The following is a 26,618-nucleotide window of genomic DNA, read 5'->3' as shown; positions in this document are numbered from 1 at the left end:
GAGACCAAAATCGAGCTCTTTGGCATCAACTCAACTCGCCGTGTTTGGAGGAGGAGGAATGCTGCCTATGACCCCAAGAACACCATCCCCACTGTCAAACATGGAGGTGGAAACATTATGCTTTGGAGGTGTTTTTCTGCTAAGGGGACAGGACAACTTCACCGCATCAAAGGGACGATGGACGGGGCCATGTACCGTCAAATCTTGGGTGAGAACCTCCTTCCCTCAGCCAGGGCATTGAAAATGGGTCGTGAGTGGGTATTCCAGCATGACAATGACCCAAAACACACGGCCAAGGCAACATTAAGGTCCTGGAGCGGCCTAGCCAGTCTCCAGACCTTAATCCAATAGAAAATCTGTGGAGGGAGCTGAAGGTTTCGAGTTGCCAAACGTCAGGCTCGAAACCTTAATGACTTGGAGAAGATCTGCAAAGAGGAGTGGGACAAAATCCCTCCTGAGATGTGTGCAAACCTGGTGGCCAACTACAAGAAACGTCTGACCTCTGTGATTGCCAACAAGGGTTTTGCCACCAAGTACTAAGTCATGTTTTGCAGAGGGGTCAAATACTTATTTCCCTCATTAAAATGCTAATCAATTTATAACATTTTTGACATGCGTTTTTCTGGATTGTTTTGTTGTTATTCTGTCTCTCACTGTTCAAATAAACCTACCATTAAAATTATAGACTGATCATTTCTTTGTCAGTGGGCAAACGTACAAAATCAGCAGGGAATCAAATACTTTTTTCCCCTCACTGTACAAATGGAACACACTAAAACACACATACGGTATACACACTCACTTGGACTCGAGCAGGGCAGCCATGTTGAGCACGATGAACTGGATGCAGGACAGTTTGAGCTGCTCAGCGTTGTACATGGCAGAAAACTGCAGCAGCTCTGCAGCATTCTTCAGTGTCACTGAGGAGACAGAGGAAGCTGTTTTTAAAAACCAACAGGACAGTGCTCTCAAGTGAGACAACAAAGCTGCTTGATATCATGTTGACAGGTGTGATGGAAATTCTCTCTCTGTGTGTATCAGATCATATGTTTAGAATAATGCTGCTTTGTAATTACATGTCTTGGTTGGGTTCATGCGAGTGACGGATTGAACACACACAGGAGTAAACCATAATATCTCTGATAAGCAATTTGGCAGTACGCCCAGAACATTGCTCTGGGAACCAAAAGGAGTATCTCAGTTTCAAGGTCCCAGCTTTGAGAAAAGAAGCCTTGTGAGGTATCAGTCAGTCACATGCAGGAACCAATGTTAATAATGAATAATGTAAATCATGCTTATATGACTTGTTTGTGTAGCAGTATATAAGGACTGAAAGGGAACGTCCTTTTCAGAGTTTTTATCAAGCTTGGATTGAGTTTGTGAAACCTCTCCGGCCGTGATAATAAAGAGTGATTCATTTAATATTGACTTCAGGTGTCCCTGGTGTTGAATTTCCACCACACAGGCATGAGAGAGGAGAGGACAGAGGAATAAGAGAGGAAATGAGGGGAGAGGGCTAAGAGGACAGAGGGAAGATGAGAGGACGTACGGTTCTCAGTAATGGCCACTTCACACATCTCCTTCAGTCGGGTGATGAGAAGCTGATCGGCCACCACCAACACGTTACAGACAAACTCTACATTCAGAGTCACTGGAAGAGGATAGAGACAGACTTTTAGCTTCCACTGTGTAGCCTTCAACTAACTACCTTGTGCATCAAGATCGGAGTCAACATGATGAGGTTCATGGTTAGCCACTTGATAATTATTTTTAACTCAATATTTATTTAATGCACTTATTTGACAGGGACAGCGCACATTTATCAACATTTCAGAGTTCACATCACTGTATATGTACCCAAGTTAGCAAAAGAGCTAATTCCCATCCATAGTCCCTATGCATTTTTCACTGAGTATTTGTGTGTGTACAGGTTGTATATGCATGATCTGGTGTGTTCTGTGTACCTTTGATAGTGGGACACTCGTCAGTGTAGACATATTCTAGGATGACCTGCAGTATCTCTGAGCTGGTGGGCATCTCCAGTGCACTACAAGAAGTGGCCTGTGGGTGGCACACAACAACTACATTACCAACACCGATCACAAGTAGCAGCACAGGTATTACTCAAGAACAATGCGAGACAACGTTTTCAGAGCCAAAGAGTCAATGGTTACTTCTGGCAATATTAAAATTAAGCTTTAGTGTACAATGAGCAAGACCTCCAATTGCCAGCAACTAAAACAGCCATTTTATAATTGTATAAACTAAATACGGATTGACAACCATGAAATAACATCAAAGACATGGCAAAACATAACATGACATACCTCTATCCAGGGGTTCCCCAGCATACTGTGGAAGTACTCTGAAACACATACATGACATGTTTACAATACAACCACCACTATGAAATTTCAATTTTCAAGAATCCTTTTCAAATCATCTCCCAGACAGATTTTCTATTGAGCATGCTATTTAGTCCAGGACGAGGCTTAATCTGTGTATGGAAAACTGGCCCCATAGCTTTAACAAATGACTGGCAAATGTAGTGTCAGATGTCTACAACCTTGAATAACCCGAACCCACAGTTCACCCCTCACACTCCAAGAAACGCAACAATATGTTGACACATTGTAGCTCACCGAGTCTGGCACACAGTACACACTTGTGACAGGGGAACTCCTTGCCATCCTCAGACCTCAGAGTGACATCACAGAGGTAGGAGCTTGGGGGGAGACACAGATACAACTTAGACTGAACAATATCTCCTCTCTGATATTTTACTACCGTTGTTATCTGAATGTCATTTGACAAGGACACAACAATTGAATAGAATCACAGAACATTGACTTGAATGGGAATGTCCGTTCTAGTAATTATCTTCCTATGAACACAACATTGTCTCAGGTAATCTGCCACATGGCAATTACTCACCACTTTTTCTGGTTGAATCGTGGCTTGTTGCCCATCTTCTTATGTACTACATTGATCTTCCCGTTTTCATACTTCACTCCATCCAAACTGTAATAAATGTATAGTAAATATGTATTTAACAAACCCCCATAAGGTTGATGCCGTACTGAAATGTAATTAGCATAATACAACATTGCTATCAAAATCCCACGAAGTGAATACTTTTTTTGCATGGGCCGTGTCTCAATCCAACGCATCCGCCGATGTCGGCCTTCCTCATCTGCGGTGGAAGGTGACCGAGCTACAGCGGTGTTTATCAGACCAGGAGACATCCCGAAAATCGGTCTTCTCACGAAACGTCTGCAGTGTCCGAACGGTTTGGGCTAGAAACTATTTGAACACGAACGGGTTCTCCATCTTGCTCTACGACACCCACAAGCTCCACAGGACTCATCTCAAGTCGCTAACACCAGCGTCTCAACTGCGAACAGGTATCAAAATACACTTTCGTCAAGTTCAAATGGTTTGAGCTACAAACTAATAGGACCCCACCATCGAAAGCTGAGACCCTCACGACCGTGTTCTATGATTTGATGACTGAATATGAATAGGATTTTTTTGGGACCAGGGTTACACACGTAACCTTTTTTTTATGCCTTCCTATATTTCAGAAGCATTTGAGACATCTCAAACCATACTTCCTTTTGATAAATGTTTTGACTATCTGTTTTGTCATGTATGAATATGTTATTCAATGCGTTTCTAAGGCTAATAGCAAAAGGCCAAATTCAATGTTTCAACAAATATTTTTTTGATATACAGTACCAGTCAAAAGTTTGGACACACCTACTAATTCCAGGGTTTTTCTATATTTGTACTATTTTCTACATTGTAGAATATGGAATCCTGTAGTAACCAAAAAAAGTGTTAAACAAATCAAAATATATTTTATATTTGAGATTCCTCTAAGTAGCCACCCTTTGCCTTGATTTGCACACTCTTGGCATTCTCTCAACCAGCTTCATGAGGTAGTCACCTGGAATGCATTTCAATTAACAGGTGTGCCTTGTTAAAAGTTAATTTGTGGAATTTCTTTCCTTCTTAATGCGTTTGAGCCAATCAGTTGTGTTGTGACAAAGGGGGGGTATACAGAAAATCGCCCTATTTGGTAAAAGTCCATATTATGGCAAGAACAGCTCAAATAAGCAAAGAGAAATTACAGTCCATCGTTACTTTAAGACATGAAGGTCAGTCAATCCGGAACATTTCAAGAACTTTGAAAGTTTCTTCAAGTGCAGTCCCAAAAACCATCAAGCGCTATGATGAAACTGGCTCTCATGAGGACCGCCACAGGAAAGGAAGACCCAGAGTTACCTCTGCTGCAGAGGATATGTTCATTAGAGTTACCTGCCTCAGATTGCAGCCCAAATAAATGCTTCACAGAGTTCAAGTAACAGACACATAACATCAACTGTTCAGAGGAGACTGCGTGAATCACGCCTTCATGGTCGAATTACTGCGAAGAAACCATTACTAAAGGACACCAATAGGAAGAAGAGACTTGCTTGGGCAAAGAAACAAGAGCAATGGACATTAGACCGGTGGAAATCTGTCCTTTGGCCTGATGAGTCCATATTTTAGATTTGTGGTTCCAACCGCCCTGTCTTTGTGAGACGCAGAGTAGGTGAACGGATGATCTCTGCATGTGTAGTTCCCACCATGAAGCATGGAGGAGGAGGAGGTGTGATGGTGTGGGGGTGCTTTGCTAGAGACACTGTCAGTGATTTATTTAGAATTCAAGGCACACTTAACCAGCATGGCTACCATAGCATTCTCCAGCGATACGCCATCCCATCTGGTTTGCCTTTGTGGGACTATCATTAGTTTTTCAACAGGACAATGACCCAGTACACCTCCAGGCTGTGTAAGGGCTATTTGATTAAGAAGGAGAGTGATGGAGTGCTGCATCAGATGACCTGGCCTCCACAATCACCCGACCTCAACCCAATTGAGATGGTTTGGGATGAGTTGGACCGCAGAGTGAAGGAAAAGCAGCCAACAAGTGCTCAGCATATGTGGGAACTCCTTCAAGACTGTTGGAAAAGCATTCCAGGTGAAGTTGGTTGAGATAATGCCAAGAGTGTGCAGAGCTGTCATCAAGGCAAAGGGTGGCTACTTTGAAGAATCTAAAATCTATTTTGATTTGTTTAACACTTTTTTGGTTACTACATGATTCCATATTTGTTACTTCATAGTTTTGATGTCTTCAATATTATTCTACAATGTAGAAAATAGTAAAAATAAAGAAAAACCGTTGAATGAGTAGGTGTGTTCAAACTTTTGACTGGTACTGTATATAGTTTTTTATACCTACTGAGGTCCTAAAATTCCAAATCAAATAGCTAAATGATCCATGGCATAACCATCTTAAAACGATTCCATATCTTAGCTTAGTAGACCCCCACACACCCCAAAATCGGGCCAATGGTGTCTGAGATTTAGCGTGTGACAAACGTACGTACAGTTGATTACTATAGCGACCCCTTGGGCCAATCAGGGTAATTTTGTAAATGATCTCTATGGCAAGACGCATCATTCACCCAAGTTTCGTCAAAATCGGGCCAGTGCTGTCTGAGATATCGCATGTGACGTACATACTATGGGCTCCTGAGTGGCGCAGTGGTCTAAGGCACTGCATCGCAGTGCTAACTGTGCCACTAGAGATCCTGGTTCGTATCCAGGCTCTGTCGCAGCCGGCCGCGACCGGGAGACTCATGGGCGGCGCACAATTGGCCCAGCGTCGTCCAGGGTAGGGGAGGGAATGGCCGGCAGGGATGTAGCTCAGTTGCTAGAGCATGGCGTTTGCAATGCCAGGGTTGTGGGTTTGATTCCCATGGGGGGCCAGTATAAAAAAAATAATAATATGTATTCACTAACTGTAAGTCGCTCTGGATAAGAGCGTCTGCTAAATGACTAAAATGTAAATGTACTAACGGACGGAGACAGACCCACAGTCCCCTCCACGATTTCATCGTGGGGGACAACAATAATAACCAACTCAGTCCTCACCGTGCCGACAGACTGCCCATGCCCAGCTTCTTGGCCACGCCCTGTAAGGTCTTGACCGGGTTGACTCTTCCTCCTTCTCCAGCTACGGCCTTGCCCCCCTTGCCTTTTTTCCCAGGCTTGGTGCCCTTGCTTTTGGGCTTGTCTCCGTCCCCTCGGGCAGAGGGGGTCAGCGAGCAGTACACCTCCAGGGCCGAGCAGCCCCTCAGGTTGCCCTCATGGAAGCTCAGGTCCTGCAGGCTGCTGATCAGATGCTCCTGCTCCGGGTCTGGGCCATGTTGATTCTGTTTCTGGCCGAAGACTCGTGGCCGGTGGTCCTGCACCAGCAGCTCACAGAAATCGGTGTAGATGAACTTCAGGGCGTGCTCCAGCATCTCAGGGCTCACCTTCTCCAGCACCAGCAGGTCACAACCCACCGCGTCCTCGCTCCTCCTCACCTCCCCGTCTCCCTCCTCCCCGTCTGGCACCAGCAGCTTCCTGAAGAACTCGGACCTCATGGACAGGAGGTACTTGTGGGCGGGGAAGGTGCGGTCTCCGGCCTGCAGGGTCACGTCGTGAATGCTATCCGTCTCGTCCGCTTCCTCCAGCAGGTTCCGGAAGTGTTGGGAGAAGGAGGAGCGAGATACGCTGGGAATCTCATACAGGCTGGGTGGGGGAAGGAGCGAGATCAGGGTCATGAATCAGGGTCACGTTCACTAGGTACGAAATGCTCAAAAATGTAGTTAAACAGGGATGTACTATCTGAATTTACCCAATAACAAACACTTCTTGTCCATTTCAAAACTTCTTGTCACGGTGTGGCCTAATGAAGACATAGTTCAAATGTTATAAAGGTGCGACAACACACAGAGAGGAACAGTACCTGGTTTTGGGGTCCGACTGCAGCACTCCAAAGTTGCGTCCCTTGGAGTCCATGGTGATGCTGACCGCACGGTGGACATAGGGGAGCTTCTCCAAGCGGATTCGCTCGTACACAGTTCCACCCTCAGGGAGACCGCACACCTCCACACTCCCATCTAAAGCACACAAAGGGAGAAACGGTTTAGTCAAATGACATTGCAGTGATTCTAACTTACTTCCCAATGATTCAAATAGTAAACGACAGGACTTACATTCAAGAGTGCAAAAGAGTACTTTTGAATCTAAGTCTTGTATTCTATTTTTCCATACTTCAGGAAGTTAATAATCCACCATACATGTAAAAGAGGAAATTGTGAAAGAGTACTTGTAGTACTCAGAGGTATCATTATGTCATCGCTGAGCTATGAGAGTAAACCATTTTCTCATCTCACCTTTCTTCTCCACGCTCTTCCTGTACTCTCCGTGCCACAGTCCGCTGAAGCCCTCCCCTTCCTGTGTGACAAACATCATGTTGTTCCTGCTCAGGGCGATGTCTGACATGAACAACTGGCGCCCGTACGCCCACCTGCATTGTCTCACTGAACCGCCTACTGAACGCCAGCAGAACACCTGATGGAGAGAGAGAGAAATCAATACAACTTTAATAATCCAGAGGGACAATTAGAAAGACATTGTCAGTGTGTGGCGACAACAAATACATTGAATAAACACAAAAGATCATACAGATCAACACACATCTCATCATCATCCAAACTTCATATGGAGTGAATCGTTTGCACATTAAGAATCCACCAACAAATGGACTGTAGCTTGTCAACACTAAGTATTTGGTATTTTTCAATGTATCCGACCCAGCTGGACCTTACCCTCCCAGCTTCATCCAGGGCCAGGATGGCCACCTTCTCTCCCCCTCCCTCGTTCAGGACCTGGGGGTCCACACGATGGTCCAGGCTGCCTCCGCTCACAAGGACCTTCCTGATGTTCAGTTGCCTGAAAGAGAGGCATCGGGCATGGGAAAGAAAAACTATGAGTTGACGGAGAGCGAGTGACTGAGCAGAATGATCATGATCATCACATATCTCTCGCTCTCTCTCCAGTTAACCCATAAGTCTAAGCCCTTTCTAAGATGGGGGAGGGGGTAACTACTAAGCTTTATGGAATTGTTTTAAGAAGGTCATACCAAGGATCATTTTGCTATTTGATTTGGAATTTTAAGACCCCTTGAAGTATATATTTTTTGTATAAAAAAATTATTTGATGAACAATTATTTTGGGCCTTACTGCTATTAGCCCATACAAAACGCATTGAATAATAGATTCACTACATGAAACAACAGATAGTCCCCCAAAAAAGTTTGTTCTGAAGTGCCTACCCTATATCTGAGAGATACATGTATTTAACCCCGTATTTTTAGATTAGAGCAAAACAACCGACATGTACGTGTTCGTGAGAAGTTGGCAGATCGGCTGTACCGACTTCAGACGAGTCTCAATACGCTTGTAGGGGTCGTAGAGCAAACACCATCGTGTTCGTGAGAGTCTCATCTTTCCATAGAGGGGTCATAATAGTTTGTAGGCTAAACCGTTCGGACGCTGCAGACCATTTTGTGAGAAGACCAATTTTCACGATGGTCTGACAAACACTATTCTAGCTCTGTCACCTTTCACCGCAAATGCGGAAGTGTTACATAGGCGGATCCGGTGGGTTGAGAAGTGTTACATAGGCGGATCCGGTGGATTGAGATGCATCCGATGCAAAACAGATATCTCTAGCTTAAACTGTATTGTTTTATGCTAATTAGATAGACTTAATGTCATCTCTCTCTCATAAAGAAAATGTTAATGGAATTCGGTCAATTCAGGAAGTAAACTGAAATTTGTATTACAATTCTTCTCAATGAGAAATTGGAATTGCAGTTTACTTCCTGAGTTGACTGAATTGAAATGGAATTGACCCCAACCCTGGTAGTCACTTCTCCACTATCGGTGTAGTCACCTGGATGCCAACTTCTTGCACTGATAGTCAGCCAGCAGGTAGATATCTCCCTTCTCTGTCACCACCAACGTTGCCCCATTACTGGCCACTGCCATGGTGATGGTGACATCCTTGTGGTAGAGGGCAGACACCTGGCGAGGCGCAGTCACACACCTCTCCCCGTTGGGGTCCAACAGGTAGCCTAGAGGTCAAAAGTCAACCATCACCATATATACAGTCATGGTAGTGGAATAATAGAGCATATCATTGTAGTTGCCTTGGCTTAGCTTCAAGGTAATTGGAAACCACTGTTTTGCTACGGTGCGCCAGTCATCATGACTTACCCAGCTGCCCTCCGTTCAGTCCCACTGTGTAGACAGCCTCCCTGGTCCACAGCACTGTGTGGAATCTCCCCGCTGCTACACCAATCACAGTCCTGCCTTTAAGGGTCTTGGAGAATACCTGCATCCCATTGGACAAGACCAACTCAGTCAACAACCAATCCACACTAATTCATCATACCACACATTCTGCTCTGTGTACATGTTTGTCTTATGATGGGGGCCAGGGGAATCATTTATCAATCATGAGTGGCACGTGCATAAATCATTAATATAACACTTAGTCACTGTGATTTCAGCATTTACATAGGTTTAAGTTGATTGAACAGGCAAACAAACAATTTCTGATGTAAGTAATCTTGCATTGGTTTTGTTTATGCATTTGTCATAATAACAAATACACAAATGTTACATATATATTGATAAATGAGGCCCCAGGAGTTTTTCCCTTAGCTTGTCCTACTCCGGCCACATTGTTAGGGAAAACTCCCTATCTAGCTGCCTAGCTATGATGTCTCTATATGGTCACCATGCCTGGCCAGGTGCTCTCTTACCTGTTTGGGCAGGTGGCTGGAGGCGGGTGGGGGAGCCAGGCCCAGCTGGTGGAAGGTGTTGAGGCCAAAGGTGTAGACGTAGCCCTCCTCGGTCAGCACCACCGTGTGGTCCTTGGCTGCAGCCACCTGGGAGCAGTGATGGGACAGGAGGCCCTCCACCATCCGAGGAACCTCACAGATGATTCAGGGACAAATAGGCACATGAGCCCAAAATCCACTGCTCTATTTCACTTCAAATTGTTTTTTTTTAATATATCAAATAGTTTGAGCGTTTGCTTGAGCCTGCCCTGGAGTGCCTTCAAATGGAGCAATATTAAAGTTCACACTTTTGAGACTATTCCATTGGTTCCATTGTGCCAGACAAGCTCAAACACATTTCAAAAACTATTTGAACTCAGGTTAACACAGGTTTAAAAAAAAAAAAGTGTTATAGAGGTGGTAAATAAACCCAGGTACAGTCAGTCAGAGTAGGTCATAGGTCAGATACAATACAGTATAGTATTCTCACCAGATATGTCTGTTCGTCCCCGTGTCCCAGCCGACCTCCCTGCCCGTGTCCACAAGTATACACCTGCCCCTTCTGAGAAAGGAACACTGAGTGGAACTTACACAGCACCACCTGAGAGGAAAGGAAACACATAGGTCTATTCAGTGAGACAATTTTGTTCCGTTGTCAAATTCTCTTTACAAGTTCTCAAAGAAAAAGACAGCAGCATGTATGACTGATTGTTGATTGTGCGTGTCTTTCCATTTCCGTGGCCAAAGCCCTCTCGTAGTAATAGTCAAATAGTGGTGGTACCATAGGCCGGGGCACAAGTGGAAAAGTAAACATCATTACTAATGCATCGCTCCCCTCCGGCTCTCAATAGGGCGAAAGGGATGTTTCCCCGAGTATCACATTGATAACGAGACAACCCTACACACATACACACAGCCGTGGCTCATTTCATTAAAGCATGTCATTCTGGGATAAATATTTTACACCCAGCACCTGTTGCACTGAGAACAAAGGCTCTCTACCTCCATGTGAGGGGTACCGGTAGGTCGCTGAGAGGTCTTGAAATGGGATCTGCTCCCCACTGAGCAAAGGTCATGAAAATGTGCAGGTCATGAAAATGTGTGTAAAATATAGAAGCTAAACAGCAACCTGCCATGAGACAATTATGAAACTTAAAGAGAAACTCTCAAGTTTGGTCATTACCTTTCAATATTACATCTGATGCGTCTATAACGTGTCTAACCCAAATACTTGTCCAAATCTGTAGTAAACTAGGAATGCATGCCACCCTATGACATTATGAGCTGTAGCAGAGCACTAGAGCTGACGATGTCATAGGATTGCATTCACTAGCGTAGCTCCCTGTGAAAAGGTCCTTCCTGTCAGCGACTAAATAACCGCTGGAAAACAGTTCTAACCATAGTTAGGGTCTACATCTTTACAACATTATCTCATACAGTGCATTCGGAAAGTATTCAGACCCCTTGACTTTTTCCACATTGTTACGTTACGGCCTTATTCTAACATTGGTCAAATAAAATAAAATACTCCTCAATCTACACACAATACCCCATAATGACAAAGCGAAAACAGGTTTAGAAATGTTTGCCAATTTATTAAAAATAAAAAACAGATATACCTTATTTACGTAAGTATTCAGACCCTCTGCTATAAAACTCTAAATTGTGCTCAGATGCATCCTGTCTCCATTGATCATCTTTGAGATATTTCTACAACTTCATTGGAGTCCACCTGTGGAATTGATTGGACGTGATTTGGAAAGGCACACACCTGTCTATATAAGGTCCCATAGTTGACAGTGCATGTCAGAGCAAAAACCAAGCCATGAGGTCTAAGGAATTGTCCGTAGAGCTCTGAGACAGGATTGTGTCGAGGCACAGATCTGGAGAAGGGTACCAAAAAATTATTGCAGCATTTAAGGACCCCAAGAACACAGTGGCCTCCATCTTCCTTAAATGGAAGAAGTTTGGAACCACCAAGACTCTTCCTATAGCTGGCCTCCTGGCCAAACTGAGCAATTGGGGGAGAAGGGCCTTGGTCAGGGAGGTGACCAAGAACCCGATAGTCACTGACAGAGCTCCAGAGTTCGTGTATGGAGATGGGAGAACCTTCCAGAAGGACAACCATCTCTGCAGCACTCCACCAATCATGCCTTTATGGTAGAGTGGCCAGATGGAAGCCACTCCTCAGTAAAAGGCACATGACAGCCCGCTTGGAGTTTGCCAAAAGGCACCTAAAGACTCTCAGACCATGAGAAACAAGATTATCTGGTCTGATGAAACATGGCACCATCCCTACTGTGAAGCATGGTGGTGGTAGCATCATGCTGTGGGGATGTTTTTCAGCGGCAGGGACTGGGAGGCTAGTCAGGATCGAGGGAAAGATGAACGGAGCAAGGTACAGAGAGATCCTTGATGAAAACCTGCTCCAGAGTGCTCAGGACCTCAGACTGGGGCGAATGTTCACCTTCCAACAGGACAATGACCCTAAGCACACAGCCAAGACAACGCAGGAGTGGCTTCAGGACAAGTCTCTGAATGTCCTTGAGTGGCCCAGCTAGAACCCGGACTTGAACCCGATCTAACATCTCTGGAGAGACCTGAAAATAGCTGTGCAGCAACGCTCCCCATCCAACCTGACAGAGCTTGAGAGGATCTGCAGAGAAGAATGGGAGAAACTCCCCAAATACAGGTGTGCTAAGCTTGTAGCGTCATACCCAAGAAGACTCGAGGCTGTAATCGCTGCCAAGGGTGCTTCAGCAAAGTACTGAGTAAAGGGTCTGAATACTTATGTAAATGTGATTTCAGTTTTTTATTTTTTATAAATTAGCAAAAAATTCAAAAAACCTGTTGCTTTGTCATTATGGGGTAGTGTGTAGATTGATGAGGGGGGAAACGACTATTTAATCCATTTTAGAATAAGGCTGTAACTAGACAAAATGTGGAAAAAGTCAAGGGGTCTGAATACTTTCCGAATGCACTGTACATCTCTAAAACATCACCTAAAAAAATACAAAGTTATCTTACAAGGTTTCTTCCTCAGTCCTCTCAGCACCCTCTATACCAGGGATCATCAACTAGATTCAGCCGCAGACTATTTTTTTTTGTTGAGCGGATGTTCGGGCGGCCGGAACATAATTACAAATAATTTGTAGACTGCAAATTGTACGCAAAAAGCCCAAACAGATATAATGTTTGACTAAAACCGTGCTTACATTTGTATACGAGCACGTGTCTCTCTATTATGCCTGGGAATACTTAGGAACAGATTTCTTAAATTAAAATCACTTGGAGCTGACTTCCTGGTGTCTTATGTCCAACAATGAAAATAAAATAAAACGTTTTTTTGGGCTCCGAAAATTAGGGGCCAAATAAAACAACCCGCAGGCCAAACACGGACCGCCAGTTGGGGAACCCTGCTCTACACCACAGAGACAGACTGGGCGGTGAAAGAGGTGCTGTCTGGTGCCAAAAGAGCCACCACATGGAGCGGACAGCACATAAAGGCAACGTTGGTTTAACCATGCAGAGCTGGGCTAGACAAAGCCAGACACAGAACCCAAGCCTAGTGCACCTGTCCTAATCCTCTCATTAATTCACTCTCTCACTCAGCAGCTCACTCAAAGAAGACTACGACTGATATTTCAATTTCTAAAACGCCCAAATCCATAGTGAAAGGAGGACAATGATGCCAGTCAGTGTTTCCCCTTTATTCATTTAGCAGCGGCGGACTGTCTCTAAATTGTTGCCACCACACCAAAAAAATATGGAACAGGAAAAAATATAGCGATGCAAATGATAACTGTCTTCTGGTAGAATGAAAGGCTTTCCCAAATACCTTCTCAATGAAATGTTAACTAATTTAAAAGTAGCCTATGCCTACCTGGTAGAATCATTTCATGATTATTTGCATCAATCCAGTGGGCATTTGTTGTGCTAACTCCATCACATGTGCTACAGAAACACTAACCAAACAGTGCTAGGTGCATGTGCACTTGAATTAAAGGTAACTACACTAAAAAAATATGTATTGGATGTTTCCCAGACCTCAAAAGTGGTCTCCTGATGTGGTTTTAGCATTGTTATGTGAGAGCTACATAATAGCCAGTTACCATTGCTGTCATTTTACCCCTTATACTGTACACAACCACCCAATAAGAACAATGGCAACTTATACAAACACATTTGTTGCCTAGTTTCTACTCATGCCCGTTGTTCCTGGGAGAGCAGCCTGTTGTGAGGGGAATATCCCAGGAGGGGGTCTGTTTTGCAGGGAGGGGGGACCCAGGTGACATGCCTGTTATCCAGGAGACACAGGTGAGACAACCGGGTTTTTACATAAGCATTGTTGTGATGGATCCCCCTGGTGAGCCATATATTGAGGCCAAGTCTGTGTGGAGGGAGGAGGCCCCAGGAGACTAGGGTGTTTAAGGTAGGGAAGCCCTATCATGACTCATGTGACTATAACAGCTGGTGGCAAACAGAGGCAGAACATCTCTTTCCCTTAAGAGGAAAGGAATAGAGCGAAGACTGAAAATGTATTGGATCTCTATAGTAGTCGGTTTGTTTACCTGTTTGACGTAAACCCCGGTCCGGGCGAACAGATCCACAATCTCCGGGTGATGCCTGCTCTCCTGGTTCCCGTGCCCCAGACTGAAATTGGTGTTGTTCCCCCAAGTATAAACCTCAGTGGGGTCTGGGAGAGAGAAAACTAAAGTTACAAAACAATGCTTGCCACAGCCAAGACTTCAACACTATTTTCTCCATGTAGGCAACAACAATTGACAACTGTCGTGACTATGTGCTTTAAAGAAACATCCACTTTTTATCATGCATAGTCTAAATGAGAGATGGCTATGAAATGGTAACATACGCTAGATATGAAATGATAAGCGATCCTCACCCGTCTTTGTAAACACCACGTGTGCTGGTCTGTCCTTCATGGTTAAGTCCAGGACAGAGAGGCCCTCCTTATCCTGGGTGGAGAGAATGCCACCATGCTGCAACACAGAAGCACCATTCTAGACTAGAGCCACAATATTATTTCCCTATACCTACATCTAGCTGTAGGCACGTGATGTATCGGGCAAGAATAAAGTAGCTACAGTACAAAAGTACTGCCAATGGAAGCCATACAAATGTCTTCCTCCACATACCAATAATTTATGTAGAGGCCAAAGGAGGCCCCGTCATCTAAACATTAGTTCTGAATCCCTGAAACACAGAGGGAGACTCACCTTAACCAGTGACATGAGGCAGTGGATGTGTCCGTAGAAGACGCTGCGGTGCAGGGCGGTCCAGCCAGACTCCTTGTCCTTCACCATGAGGTCAGCTCTCTTGCTCTCCAGCAGCCACTCCAGCAGGGCCCTCTTGCCCAGCGAAGCGGCCAGGTGCAGAGCCGTGCGACCGAAGGCGTCCCTCAGTGTGGCCGCGTTGTGGCAGTGGGTGGTGAGGAAGGCCCGCAGGCGCCCCTCTGAACCCTGCGTCAGCGCCGCCACCACCTCATCTGCATGCCGCACGGAGCGGCATTTTGGCGTGCAGTCCGGGGATGCCATCACCACACTCATCCTGAGTGACCACTAAACCTTGCAGTAAACCCTGCGCTCTAATGCAGCAATCTTACCCGGTCACGGAGACCCAGCTCCCCCAACTCTAAAACAAACACTGGTTAAACCAACCCTTCGGTACAACAACAAACGCTAAAATAATGCTTTAGGTCAAGTCAGTGTGACTTTGAAATTATATTATTTTGTAAGTAGCTGCTCTCGGAAGAAAATAGAAAAAGAACAGGTGGGAGATTGTTTTGGGGTGCTAGAATTGTGCTTGTGTTGAGGTTCCACCGCACCCTAGCAACCCCAGGGCCTTGTTTTAGGTCATCTCAGTCCACCATGTCGACCCAAAGCTCAACACAACCAAATGTTTGAAACATACAATGGCATCAGGAATTCAATAAATAAATGTATATAAAATAAACAATTCTATACTTTTATACCAAATAAAATACAAATATTTCAAAAAATATTTTCTCCTTTTACAACTTTTGTTAATGCAATATTTTACAAAAGGCAACAAGGTCATTAACCCTCCAGAAAGTCCCTTCAAATAGTCCATCCAAATTGAGGGGAAAGGCCCCCTTTCCCCCCAAAACACACAAAACCCTTCTCAAAACTCCATAATTGTATTGGGAACCTGGGGAAGAAAGGGTGGACAGTCATTAGTTGTAAAACACTGGAAGCACATGCAAGGCAGAGAAAACAACTGGATTCATAGTTACACAACATAAACTTGGCATGTACTACATTTCCACAACTCCACAGAACAGGCCTTTTCAAAGTGCCATTAAAATGCATTCTCTGGAAAATCCAACATACCCATCTTGCTCTTTAACTGTACTAGGCTACATGGCTTGCTGGATTTTAACCGTTTAATCTATGTTAAAAGGTCAACAGAGAGGTCAAAGTGCAGTTCAGCACCCCAGATAGGCAGGGACAGCTAGCAAGGATCAATTGACTTGACCCTACTATGCCCATAAGAGTAGTCCAGCCAGGCCAAAAATACTACACAAAAGTCTTATTAAAACGAAAATAAACAAATAAATATATGCACTCACTAACTGTAAGTCGCTGTGGATAAGAGCGTCTGCTAAATGACTAAAATGTAAATGTAAAACAGGAAATTGCAACTGCAACAGTTTGCAACTTTGCCACTGACTTTTCACAACATGCACAGCTTGGAGTTGTGAAAGTGAAAAAACATGTTAGAGAGTATAATTTAAAAGGTATTTAAATAATGATACATCTGACAGGTCTTTTGCAGACCAATGCATGGTGTGCATTAAATGTCCACAGTGCAGTGAATATAGCTGACATATGTTGATTAGCTACGTAGCCAACAATTAGGAGCCGATACAGTCTGCTTCCATCTAGCATACTTGATACTTATCAAGTTAACGTTAGTTGTCCTAACGTTAAGTCTCTTAGGAGACCAGACATTAGGCCTACATTTTTTCACTCACTGGGTTGCTAGCTATAATGCAATCCAGTGGTATTGCAACTAGCTATATGCATGTACACCAACGTTTTTCACCATGATTTAACAGTTTCCTTCAAGTGAATGAAGCGTTCATTCTCTAAATTCTGGCTAGTTACCTACATTGCTAGCTGTAAATTAGCTACAAACCATTAACATATTGGACAATCTCAAATACTTTAATCTAATAATAATATGCCATTTAGCAGACGCTTTTATCCAAAGCGACTTACAGTCATGCGTGCATACATTTTTGTGTATGGGGTGGTCCCGGGGATCGAACCCACTACCTTGGCGTTACAAGCGCCGTGCTCTACCAGCTGAGCTACAGAGGACCACTATCTAAATAAAACGATCTAAATAAAACGTGTTAAATACGGCACGGGTGACAGTGTATTGTTGGCTTGTTAACCTGATGTGGCCATCGAGGTCTGAATTATGTTACTGACACATCATCGCTAGCTTAGTTAAATTAGCTAGGCTAGCGAGTTGCAGTGAAAAGAGATTGCCACGATCACATTTCACTTTCTCACCTGCCGCTAGATGAAGACGAAAGTGGTCATGAAGCTTGCTCTAACGGTACACATCCACTGTGTCATCCTTTCAAAAATATATATCGCTAAATGCTCTTATTAAACCTGGATATTTGGGCAGAACCAATGCTATTCCGCAGTTAGGTAAGTAAACAAAAAGGAGGGAGGCAACACGGAGACTTCTGATTGGTTGAGAGCTCTTGCAATACCGTTTTCAATTGGACGGTGTTAGTGTAATCGCTTTAAATTACCATACGGAAGTATTGTCAAAACCTCAGTGGTCTGGTTGCATTTGTCAATGTGGAGTCGATTAATCACTTTAAATCGAAAACTTGCCACAGGTACTGAATGACTGCATAAAAAATATGAACACCGATATGTGCAGCAGGCACAGGAGAACATATATCTCCTAGCCACATATGTAGGTCCCTGATAGCGCCGCCTGTCACAGATGATTGGCACACTGTCAAAGGAGTCCTCTCGATGCTTGACGTCACTGCTTGGAGAAATAGGCTGTATTTTAATAAACGAAAAGTGATACATATTCTGAGTTATGAGCTGGGTGTAGACTAATTAAATTAATGTATTGATTGTTTAATCAACACAATTAGTTTTTTTCTTTATCACTGGCATCTCTGGTCCTCGGGGTAGTCCTGGTTTACAGCTTGTGTATAATACATCATGACTTCAATTAATAAATGCATGAAGGTTCTTGGAAAGAAAAAATATTTATTCATCCCTCCCGAGTGGCGCAGTGGTCTAAGGCACTGCATGGCAGGGCTAGCTGTGCCACTAGAGAGCCTGGTTCGAATCCAGGCTCTGTCGTAGCCGGACGCGACCGGGAGACCAATGCGGCGGCGCACAATTGGCCCAGCGTCGTCCAGGGTAGGGGAGGGAATGGCCGGCAGGGATGTAGCTCAGTTGGTAGAGCATAGCGTTTGCAACGCCAGGGTTGTGGGTTCGATTCCCACGAGGGCCAGTAAAACAATTACTAATGTATGCACTAACTGTAAATTGCTCTGGATAAGCATGTCTGCTAAATGACTAATAATGTAAATTCCTTAGTTTCAAATGATGGTCACCTGGGCTCCAGTTAAGAATAGGTGGCCTCCATAATCCTAGGAGAACAATTCTGCTGCTAAGATTAGAAACCATGCCTAATGAGGAAAGAGTGCAGCCAGAAAGACTTTGGTAACACTTTACATTAGGTTATTCTTCAATACCTATGCCTGTGTAGTTATGAAGAATTTCAATTCAAAATGCTATATATTCATTTCAGAAATGTTGGTAAATTTGCTTTTTTTGCTTAAAGAACGTAGAAAGGAGATTGGTGTGGTTTTTCAACATCTAATGTGGTCCTTTGTAGCTCAATTGGTAGAGCATGGCACTTTTAACGCCAGAGTAGTGGGTTCGATCCCCGGGACCACCCATACATAAAAAAAATTATGCACACATGATTGTAAGTCGCTTTGGATAAAAGCGTCTGCTAAATGGCATATTATTATTATATTATAATCATGGCATGGGGTTGTTAAATGACGGACATGTATTTGTTTGAAACCTATCACTAGATGGTTTTATTTCAGAGACAAACAATCACATTTTGTTGCAAAAATAGATACAATACATGCCCAAAAGTATGTGGACACCCTTTAAAATTAGTGGATTTGGCTATTTCAGCCATACCCGTTGCTGACAGGTGTATAAAATCGAGCACACAGCCATGCAATCTCCATAGACAAACATTGGCAGTAGAATGGCCTTATTGAAGAGCTCAGTGACTTTGAACGTGGCACCGTCATAGGATGCCAGCTTTCCAACAAGTCAGTTCATCACATTTCTGCCCTGCTAGAGCTGCCCCGGTCAACTGTAAGTGCTGTCATTGTGAAGTGGAAACATCTAGGAGCAACAACGGCTTAGCCGCAAAGTGGTAGGCCACATAAGCTCACAGAATGGGACTGCCAAGTGCTGAAGCGTGTAGTGCATAAAAATCATCTGTCCTCGGTTGCAATACTAACTACCAAGTTCCAAACTGCCTCTGGAAGCAACGTCAGCACAATAACTGTTCATCAAGAAATTAATGAAATGGGTTTCCATGGCCGAGCAGCCGCACACAAGCCTAAGATCACCATGTGCAATGCCAAGAGTCGCCTGGAGTGGTGTAAAGCTTGCCGTCATTGGACTCTGGAGCATTGGACTCTGGAGTGATGAATCACGCTTCACCATCTGGCAGTCCGACGGACGAATCTGGGTTTGGCGGATGCCAAGAGAACGCTACCTGCCCGAATGCATAGTGCCAACTGTAAAGTTTGGTGGAGGAGGAATAATGGTCTGGGGCTATTTTTCATGGTTTGGGCTAGGCCCCTTAGTTCCAGTGAAGGGAAATCTAAACACTACAGCATACAATGACATTCTAGATGATACTGTGCTTCCATCTTTGTGGCAACAGTTTGGGAAAGGCCCTTTCCTGTTTCAGCATGACAATACCCCCATGCACAAAGCGAGGTCCATATAGAAATGGTTTGTCGAGATCGGTGTGGAATAACTTGACTGGCCTGCACAGAGCCCTGACCTCAACCCCATCGAACACCTTTGGGATGAATTGGAACGCCGACTGTGAGCCAGGCCTAATCGCCCAACATCAGTGCCCGACCTCACTAATGCTCGTGGCTGAATGGAAGCAAGTCCCCGCAGTGAAAATTACCTTTGATGCCTTCCCAGAAGAGTGGAGGCTGTTATAGCAGCAAAAGGGGAACCAAATCCATATTAATGCCCAAGATTTTACACAGTTAAATGTGACACATAATTACATTTTTTATAAAGAACTGTAGAAATGTATTTGTGACATAAATATGGAAAGAAATAGGCCTATATTTAACAGTCATATGAGATCTGGGCTCTGGTCAAATGTAGTGTATTATATAGGGAATAGGGTGCCATTTGGGATGAGGCCAACTAAACGCTATAGCATGAGGGTAGATTTATTATGGGTATAATTTATATGTTAAATATACAGGATACGAACATTCTATTCCAGCTAAAAAATGGATATACAGTTGAAGTCGGAAGTTTACATACACTTAGGTTGGAGTCATTAAAACTTGTTTTTCAACCACTCCACAAATTTCTTGTTAACAAACTATAGTTTTGGCAAGTCGGTTAGAACATCTACTTTGTGCATGACACACATACTTTTTCCAACAATTGTTTACAGACAGATTATTTCACTTATAATTCACTGTATCACAATTCCAGTGGGTCAGAAGTTTACATACACTAAGTTGACTGTGCCTTAAAACAGCTTGGAAAATTACAGAAAATTATGTCATGGCTTTAGAAGCTTCTGATAGGCTAATTGACATCATTTTAGTCAATTGGAGGTGTACCTGTGGAAGTATTTCAAGGCCTACCTTCAAACTCAGTGCCTCTTTGCTTGACATCATGGGAAAATCAAAAGAAATCAGCCAAGACCTCAGAAAAAAGATTGTAGCCTCCACAAGTCTGGTTCATCCTTGGGAGCAATTTCCAAACGCCTGAAGGTACCACATTCATCTGTACAAACAATAGTACGCAAGTATAAACACCATGGGACCACGCAGCCGTCATACCGCTCAGGAAGGAGACGTGTTCTGTCTCCTAGAGATTAACGTACTTTGGTGTGAAAAGTGCAAATCAAATCCCAGAACAACAGCAAAGGACCTTGTGAAGATACTTTAGGAAACAGGTACAAAAGTATCTATATCCACAGTAAAACAAGTCCTATATCGACATAACCTGAAAGGCCGCTCAGCAAGGAAGAAGCCACTGCTCCAAAACCGCCATGAAAAAGCCAGACTACGGTTTGCAACTGCACATGGGGACAAAGATCGTACTTTTTGGAGAAATGTCCTCTGGTCTGATGAAACAAAAATAGAACTGTTTGGCCATAATGACCATCGTTATGTTTGGAGAAAAAAGGAGAACGCTTGCAAGCCAAAGAACACCATCCCAACTGTGGCAGCATCATGCTGTGGGGGTGCTTTGCTGCAGGAGGGACTGGTGCACTTCACAAAATAGATGGCATCATGAGGGAGGAAAATGATGTGGATATATGAAGCAACATCTCAAGACATCAGTCAGGAAGTTAAAGCTTGGTCGCAAATGGGTCTTCCAAATGGACAATGACCCCAAGCATACTTCCAAAGTTGTGGCAAAAGGACAACAAAGTCAAGGTATTTGAGTGGCCATCACAAAGCCCTGACCTCAATCCTATAGAAAAGTTGTGAGCAGAACTGAAAAAGCGTGTGCGAGCAATGAGGCCTACAAACCTGACTCAGTTACACCAGCTCTGTCAGGAGGAATGGGGTAAAATTCACCCAGCTTATTGTGTGAAGTTTGTGGAAGGCTACCCGAAACATTTGACCCAAGTTAAACAATTTAAAAGCAATGCTACCAAATACTAATTGAGTGAAAGAAACCCACTGGGAATGTGATGAAAGAAATAAAAGCTGAAATAATCATTCTCTCTACTATTATTATGACATTTCACATTCTTAAAATAAAGTGGTGATCCTAACTGACCTAAGACTGGGAATTTTTACTAGGATTAAATGTCAGGAATTGTGAAAAACTGAGTTTAAATGTTTTTGGCTAAGGTGTATGTAAACTTCCGACTTCAACTGTATATAGCGTTTTGAAAAAACAAAAAGATTTTAATACACATCTAAAATCTATGAATACAACATCTGAGAACAGTAATATTTTACACACACATAAAGGTACCCATAAGCATTTATTTTTGATGAAAAAACACAAATGTGAAAAATGGTTGGATATACCGTTTTGGAAATAAACAATTTTTATGCTGCTCTCCTTTATTTGGACCAGATTAAGTTCTGACTCTTGGTACCGGAAGATCTGGTGAGCAGCAGTTTAGCTATTTTACAAGGGGATAAGTTTCTCTTATGTAATTACAAAAACATTTCAATGGATCACTAAAATGTGTTAATAGGTTGTTATCAATTAACATTTTAATAGAATGTTATTACTAGAGTAATTACAGTGCATGTAGCCTAACGTTGGGCCAGTAACCAAAAGGTTACTGGTTTGAATCCCTGAGCCGACTAGGTGAAAAATCTGTCGATGTGCCCTTGAGCAAGGCACTTAACCCTAATTGCTCCAGTAAGTCGCTCTGGATAAGAGTGTCTGGTAAATGTAACTACATGTATAAGAGCATTAATTTTACTGTGTAGCCCTATGTACTCTCTCTCTCTCTCTCTCTCACACACACACACACACACACACACACACACACACACAGCCTTCTTCACACTAACAGCAGTGCTTGGTTGTTATGCCCTGGACCCTGGGGACTATGTGCTCCTCATCAATCAATTAGGATTATATATTGGCTGTTAACTAATCTAAATGAATGATAACTGTCTAAAATAACACATGTATGGCCACGGGAAGATGTTTTGGGTTGGGGGTGTTGTCAGGTGAGAGGGATCTAGTTCACACATTTTGTGGGACAAAAAACGTTGTCATATTTTTATTATTATACATATTTTATTTATGTATTTATCTGCAGCACCCCTTCTTCCCACGGCTATGCTCACGTTACTGCTGGCTATTCAAAAAAATTGCAGCCCCATAGGCTTTAGTAAATTAAACCACCCACATTATGCTCTATCTTTCGATTGTCATTCCCCTCTAAAAGCACATAATAGCCTACATTATGTGAGGAAGTGCATTACACAACCAAAGTGATGGATTTTCACTTGACAATAATCTTTCAATTGAATCATAAAGTCTGAGACTAATGGGTTCTTGTGTTCTGAGGTAAAAAATTGCATTCCCTTAGCTCTCCAGCACATTGGCTGAGTGGTCCTCTACAATGTATCTGAGATGTAGCCTATGATATTAAATAATATGCAATACTTGTTTACAGTTTCATAATAATTGAGTATAGTTGACGATGTATTTGATTTTGGATCGAAAACCTTTCATTAGATTAGACTAGGCTACTTCAGCTCTGAAGCAGTGTTTAATTTGGCGCACACCATATAATTTTGTTGACCACAGTGAAATACCCAATTGAGACTGCACATATTGTGATTTTATAAACATTTAAATAAATAAAGGAAACAAGAAACGTGAACAATAACAAGGATATATAGCAAATATTTAATTTGTTGAATGACAACTTGTATTTACAAAAGTTTCATTGCTCACCCGTTGTAATGGAACATGGTATAGCCTACGCCTTGCAGTGGTTTGTGTGGTGGCGGACTCATTTTTCGCATACCGGACTTGGAGAACAGTCTATTCTGTTGATTCGAGGGAAGCATTGTTGGACCGAGTGTCCTCAGATACTTTTGTTCGAACATTTTCTAGTTTTTTCTGCCCATTATTGAACTCCTCGAAATCTGATGGCTGTTTACGCACTTCACTTCAAAGGCTGACTCCGGCGTATGCGAATGCGTTTTATTGAGAGCTGTGCGATAAAACGATCAGCGACCGGATTTGAAAGCCACACTAACACTAGGAGCATCATGAAAGACTGATTGGCAACAAAAACTTTTCTCTGCGTAAACGTATGTGAGGAGGCTGTTTAGCTAATGAATGTAATCGTTGCCGCCCAGTTTAAATCGGAAGTGGAGCTATTTCCTTCAGGAATAAGGTTGAAAAGTACAATTTTCCATGTGGAGGACAGGAACTTGAACGTGGATTGACTCGGGAAAAAACATTTGTGCACGTTCTACGCGCTGTGCTTCGTTTCATCTATCAGATTCATTGGAACCACGGGTGGAAAAATGCGTTTTGTGAGCTCATTGTTATGTTGTAAACTTGAAGAAACCCGAGAGAATACAACTCTGCTTCGTTTGTGGTTTTTCTTTGCTGTCCTTGTTTCAAATTCAGCCTGTCCTGACAAATGCGTCTGTTTCACATCCACGGTCAAATGTGTGAACCAGGGTTTATTCGCGGTTCCACAAACATTACCAGCAAACACTAAAACCCTGTTCATTACTGGGAACAACATTTCCCATCTCACAGCTGGGTCTTTCCCTGTGACTCTTGAGCAGTTAACAGACTTGTATCTCACAGGAAACCAGGTGGAGCTGGTGGACCACAATGTATTCAACAACTTGCCAAATCTCAGGCTGCTAGACTTGAGTAACAACAGGATTCTGAATTTTAGTGCTCAAGCCTTTCCTGATTACAACAAACTGCTGGACCTCAACCTCAGCAGGGCTTTTTACAACCATACTTCCATGGACGAGCTCTTCAGCCTGCTACGGAGTGGCGGAGCCCTTCAACTTACCAGCTTGGATCTGTCTAACAATGACCTGGTGGTCCTCCCTGAGGGCATGTTCTCCCACCTCTCCAACCTCACCATCCTCAACCTACAAAACAACTCTCTCATCTTCATCCGGAATGGGACGCTGAGTGTTCCTCCGCTCCGTGAGCTAGACCTGAGGGACAATGCCCTGAGGGAACTACCCAACACTACACTGATGGACTTCAGCCTGAAGCCTGGGCTTCAGGTGCATCTGGCAGGGAACCCTTGGCGCTGTGACTGCAATATCGAGGACCTTGTGGCCTGGCTGAAGAGCTCTGAGCAGGTCACAGACAAGCAGAATATGACCTGTTCTGACCCTGAGGTTCTGAGGCAGTTACCGTTGCTCCAGATAGAACACTTGGAGTTGGAGTGTACCTTTTCAGGTGAAATGAAAGGTGTGCTGGAGACCTCGTATGTCTTCCTGGGCATGGTGCTGGCCTTGATCGGAGTGATCTTTCTGCTGGTCCTCTACCTCAACAGGAAGGGGATCAAGCGGTGGATATACAATATTCGGGACGCGTGCAGGGACCACATGGAGGGTTACCATTACAGGTATGAGATCAACTCGGACCCCAGGTTGGCCAACCTCGGCCTCAACTCAGACGTTTGAGAGGACTGCTATGTAAGCCAGGGCCCCACAGTGACTGAGGCATTATGACTGGTCAAGAGCAACATATGCATGAGCATCTCTTTAGTTCCGGGGGGCTCCAGCCTGCAACCCCCCCGTCATGACTCTTACTAGCCTCAGTCACGACGACCCACAATCTCTACGCATGCCTGTGGCCCCTGCAACGCAATTTCTGATGGTTTGGTTTTACACCTTTTGATGTAGTTCAACATTCCATGGACTGAGAATCATGACTCAGACGGGGTTTGTGAGAGGGCTCTCTGTAATATTTAATTTTCCATTCCTTGAGAAAAAGGGGATGGTACGTAGAACTCAAACTAAACAGACTTCTTTTGACTGGTAGTAACTAGGCTACATATCTTTATCCTTTCTGCTGGTTATATTTTAAATACATGTTTGTTTCCACTTTCCTCCCACTGCACAGTGTTGCTATGCTTGTTTCATTGTTTTAATTCCTTTTTAATATGTGATATTTAAAGCACTTGCTAATTTCTCTCACTAGTATTGCATTTGTTAGGTGGACATTATCAACATTTTTCATGATGACAGCGAAATAAAATGTCTTGCATTGCTGATTTCCTTTCTCGACTGAGGTCCCTTTAAACTCCAGAGACTGAGGAATGTGGAGGTATTTGGGCAGCAGAGATGCAGGGTCACGAAATGGAGAAGTGCACACTCATTGCAAGTTCAAACACATGCAGACAGAGGTCATCGTGCCACAGCCAGCACCAACCATACCACACAGGCAAGACATTAACAAGCTCTCTGTTCTTAGTCAGCTAGTGCAGATGAGACATTACAAGCAGCAGCCATTGTTGAGTGTCCAACTTTTACTCTTAAGAGGTGAGAAAAGGCTAACTGGGACTTTCGAAGGTGGCGGAATTACCTTGAAGATGAATTGATTTAAATACTTTCCAATTAAAGTTTTAAAGTCAACTGCCACTCTATTTGGGAATCTAGACGTGACAGGAATGTCCTGTCTATCCGAATCCTAGCAGGGATTCAATTGGAAATCCCTGTCTCGATAGTAAAATGATTGCATAGCTCAGAACCATCAAAAATAATATTTTGAGGTATAGCCAATGGTCAATGAACAAGTTCTTAGGTTCAACTACACCAGTCACAGAAATGGCACTCATTCAAAGCATTCCAACGTTGTGAGTGCAAACAGCTGCAAAAGGGGAAAGATAAGTGCTGTGTTTCTTGACAAATGCTAATGAAGGTACACAGTACCCAAGGTTCTTACCGGGACGGCACTCTTCAGGCAGTATGGTATTGGAATTAGCTTAAACTCTGCTTTAATCTGCAGTATTTTAGGTGTGTCGCATTAAGAAAGTATCTTATTTTCAAGCATTGTTTCCTTTCCTGGTAAATGCTGT

At 43.5% G+C, this 26,618-nt stretch overlaps 2 protein-coding genes across 3 annotated transcripts in view; one reads left to right on the top strand and one right to left on the bottom strand.

Moving 5' to 3' along the window:
- LOC121558614 (inhibitor of Bruton tyrosine kinase) overlaps window positions 1-17,458 on the bottom strand; it is a 28,093-nt gene extending 10,635 nt beyond the window's left edge. For both annotated transcript variants that reach the window (XM_041872001.2, XM_041872002.2), the window contains exons 1-18: window positions 17,291-17,458; window positions 14,966-15,917; window positions 14,632-14,728; window positions 14,300-14,424; window positions 10,219-10,329; window positions 9,711-9,881; window positions 9,160-9,277; window positions 8,837-9,017; window positions 7,707-7,830; window positions 7,272-7,449; window positions 6,842-6,995; window positions 5,983-6,624; window positions 2,935-3,021; window positions 2,643-2,725; window positions 2,328-2,365; window positions 1,965-2,061; window positions 1,550-1,651; window positions 803-920 (exon numbers count right to left, since the gene is read on the bottom strand). In XM_041872001.2, coding sequence (XP_041727935.2) covers window positions 803-920; window positions 1,550-1,651; window positions 1,965-2,061; window positions 2,328-2,365; window positions 2,643-2,725; window positions 2,935-3,021; window positions 5,983-6,624; window positions 6,842-6,995; window positions 7,272-7,449; window positions 7,707-7,830; window positions 8,837-9,017; window positions 9,160-9,277; window positions 9,711-9,881; window positions 10,219-10,329; window positions 14,300-14,424; window positions 14,632-14,728; window positions 14,966-15,295 — 2,756 coding nt within the window. In that variant the 5' untranslated portion in view covers window positions 15,296-15,917; window positions 17,291-17,458. The remainder of the gene's footprint in view (window positions 1-802; window positions 921-1,549; window positions 1,652-1,964; window positions 2,062-2,327; window positions 2,366-2,642; window positions 2,726-2,934; window positions 3,022-5,982; window positions 6,625-6,841; window positions 6,996-7,271; window positions 7,450-7,706; window positions 7,831-8,836; window positions 9,018-9,159; window positions 9,278-9,710; window positions 9,882-10,218; window positions 10,330-14,299; window positions 14,425-14,631; window positions 14,729-14,965; window positions 15,918-17,290) is intronic.
- Window positions 17,459-23,492: 6,034 nt separating this feature from the next.
- On the top strand, window positions 23,493-25,330 carry LOC121558613 (trophoblast glycoprotein-like). The gene has a single exon (XM_041872000.2). The coding sequence runs from the start codon at window positions 24,085-24,087 to the stop codon at window positions 25,219-25,221; it is 1,137 nt and encodes a 378-aa protein (XP_041727934.1). The 5' UTR covers window positions 23,493-24,084; the 3' UTR covers window positions 25,222-25,330.
- The last annotated feature ends 1,288 nt before the right edge of the window (window positions 25,331-26,618 follow it).

The sequence above is a fragment of the Coregonus clupeaformis genome, chromosome 17 (assembly GCF_020615455.1).
Source record: "Coregonus clupeaformis isolate EN_2021a chromosome 17, ASM2061545v1, whole genome shotgun sequence".
In the NCBI taxonomy this organism is placed as follows: Eukaryota; Metazoa; Chordata; class Actinopteri; order Salmoniformes; family Salmonidae; genus Coregonus; species Coregonus clupeaformis.
The sequence above is the reverse complement of the archived record's forward strand: the minus strand, read 5'-3'. Positions and strand labels throughout refer to the sequence as shown.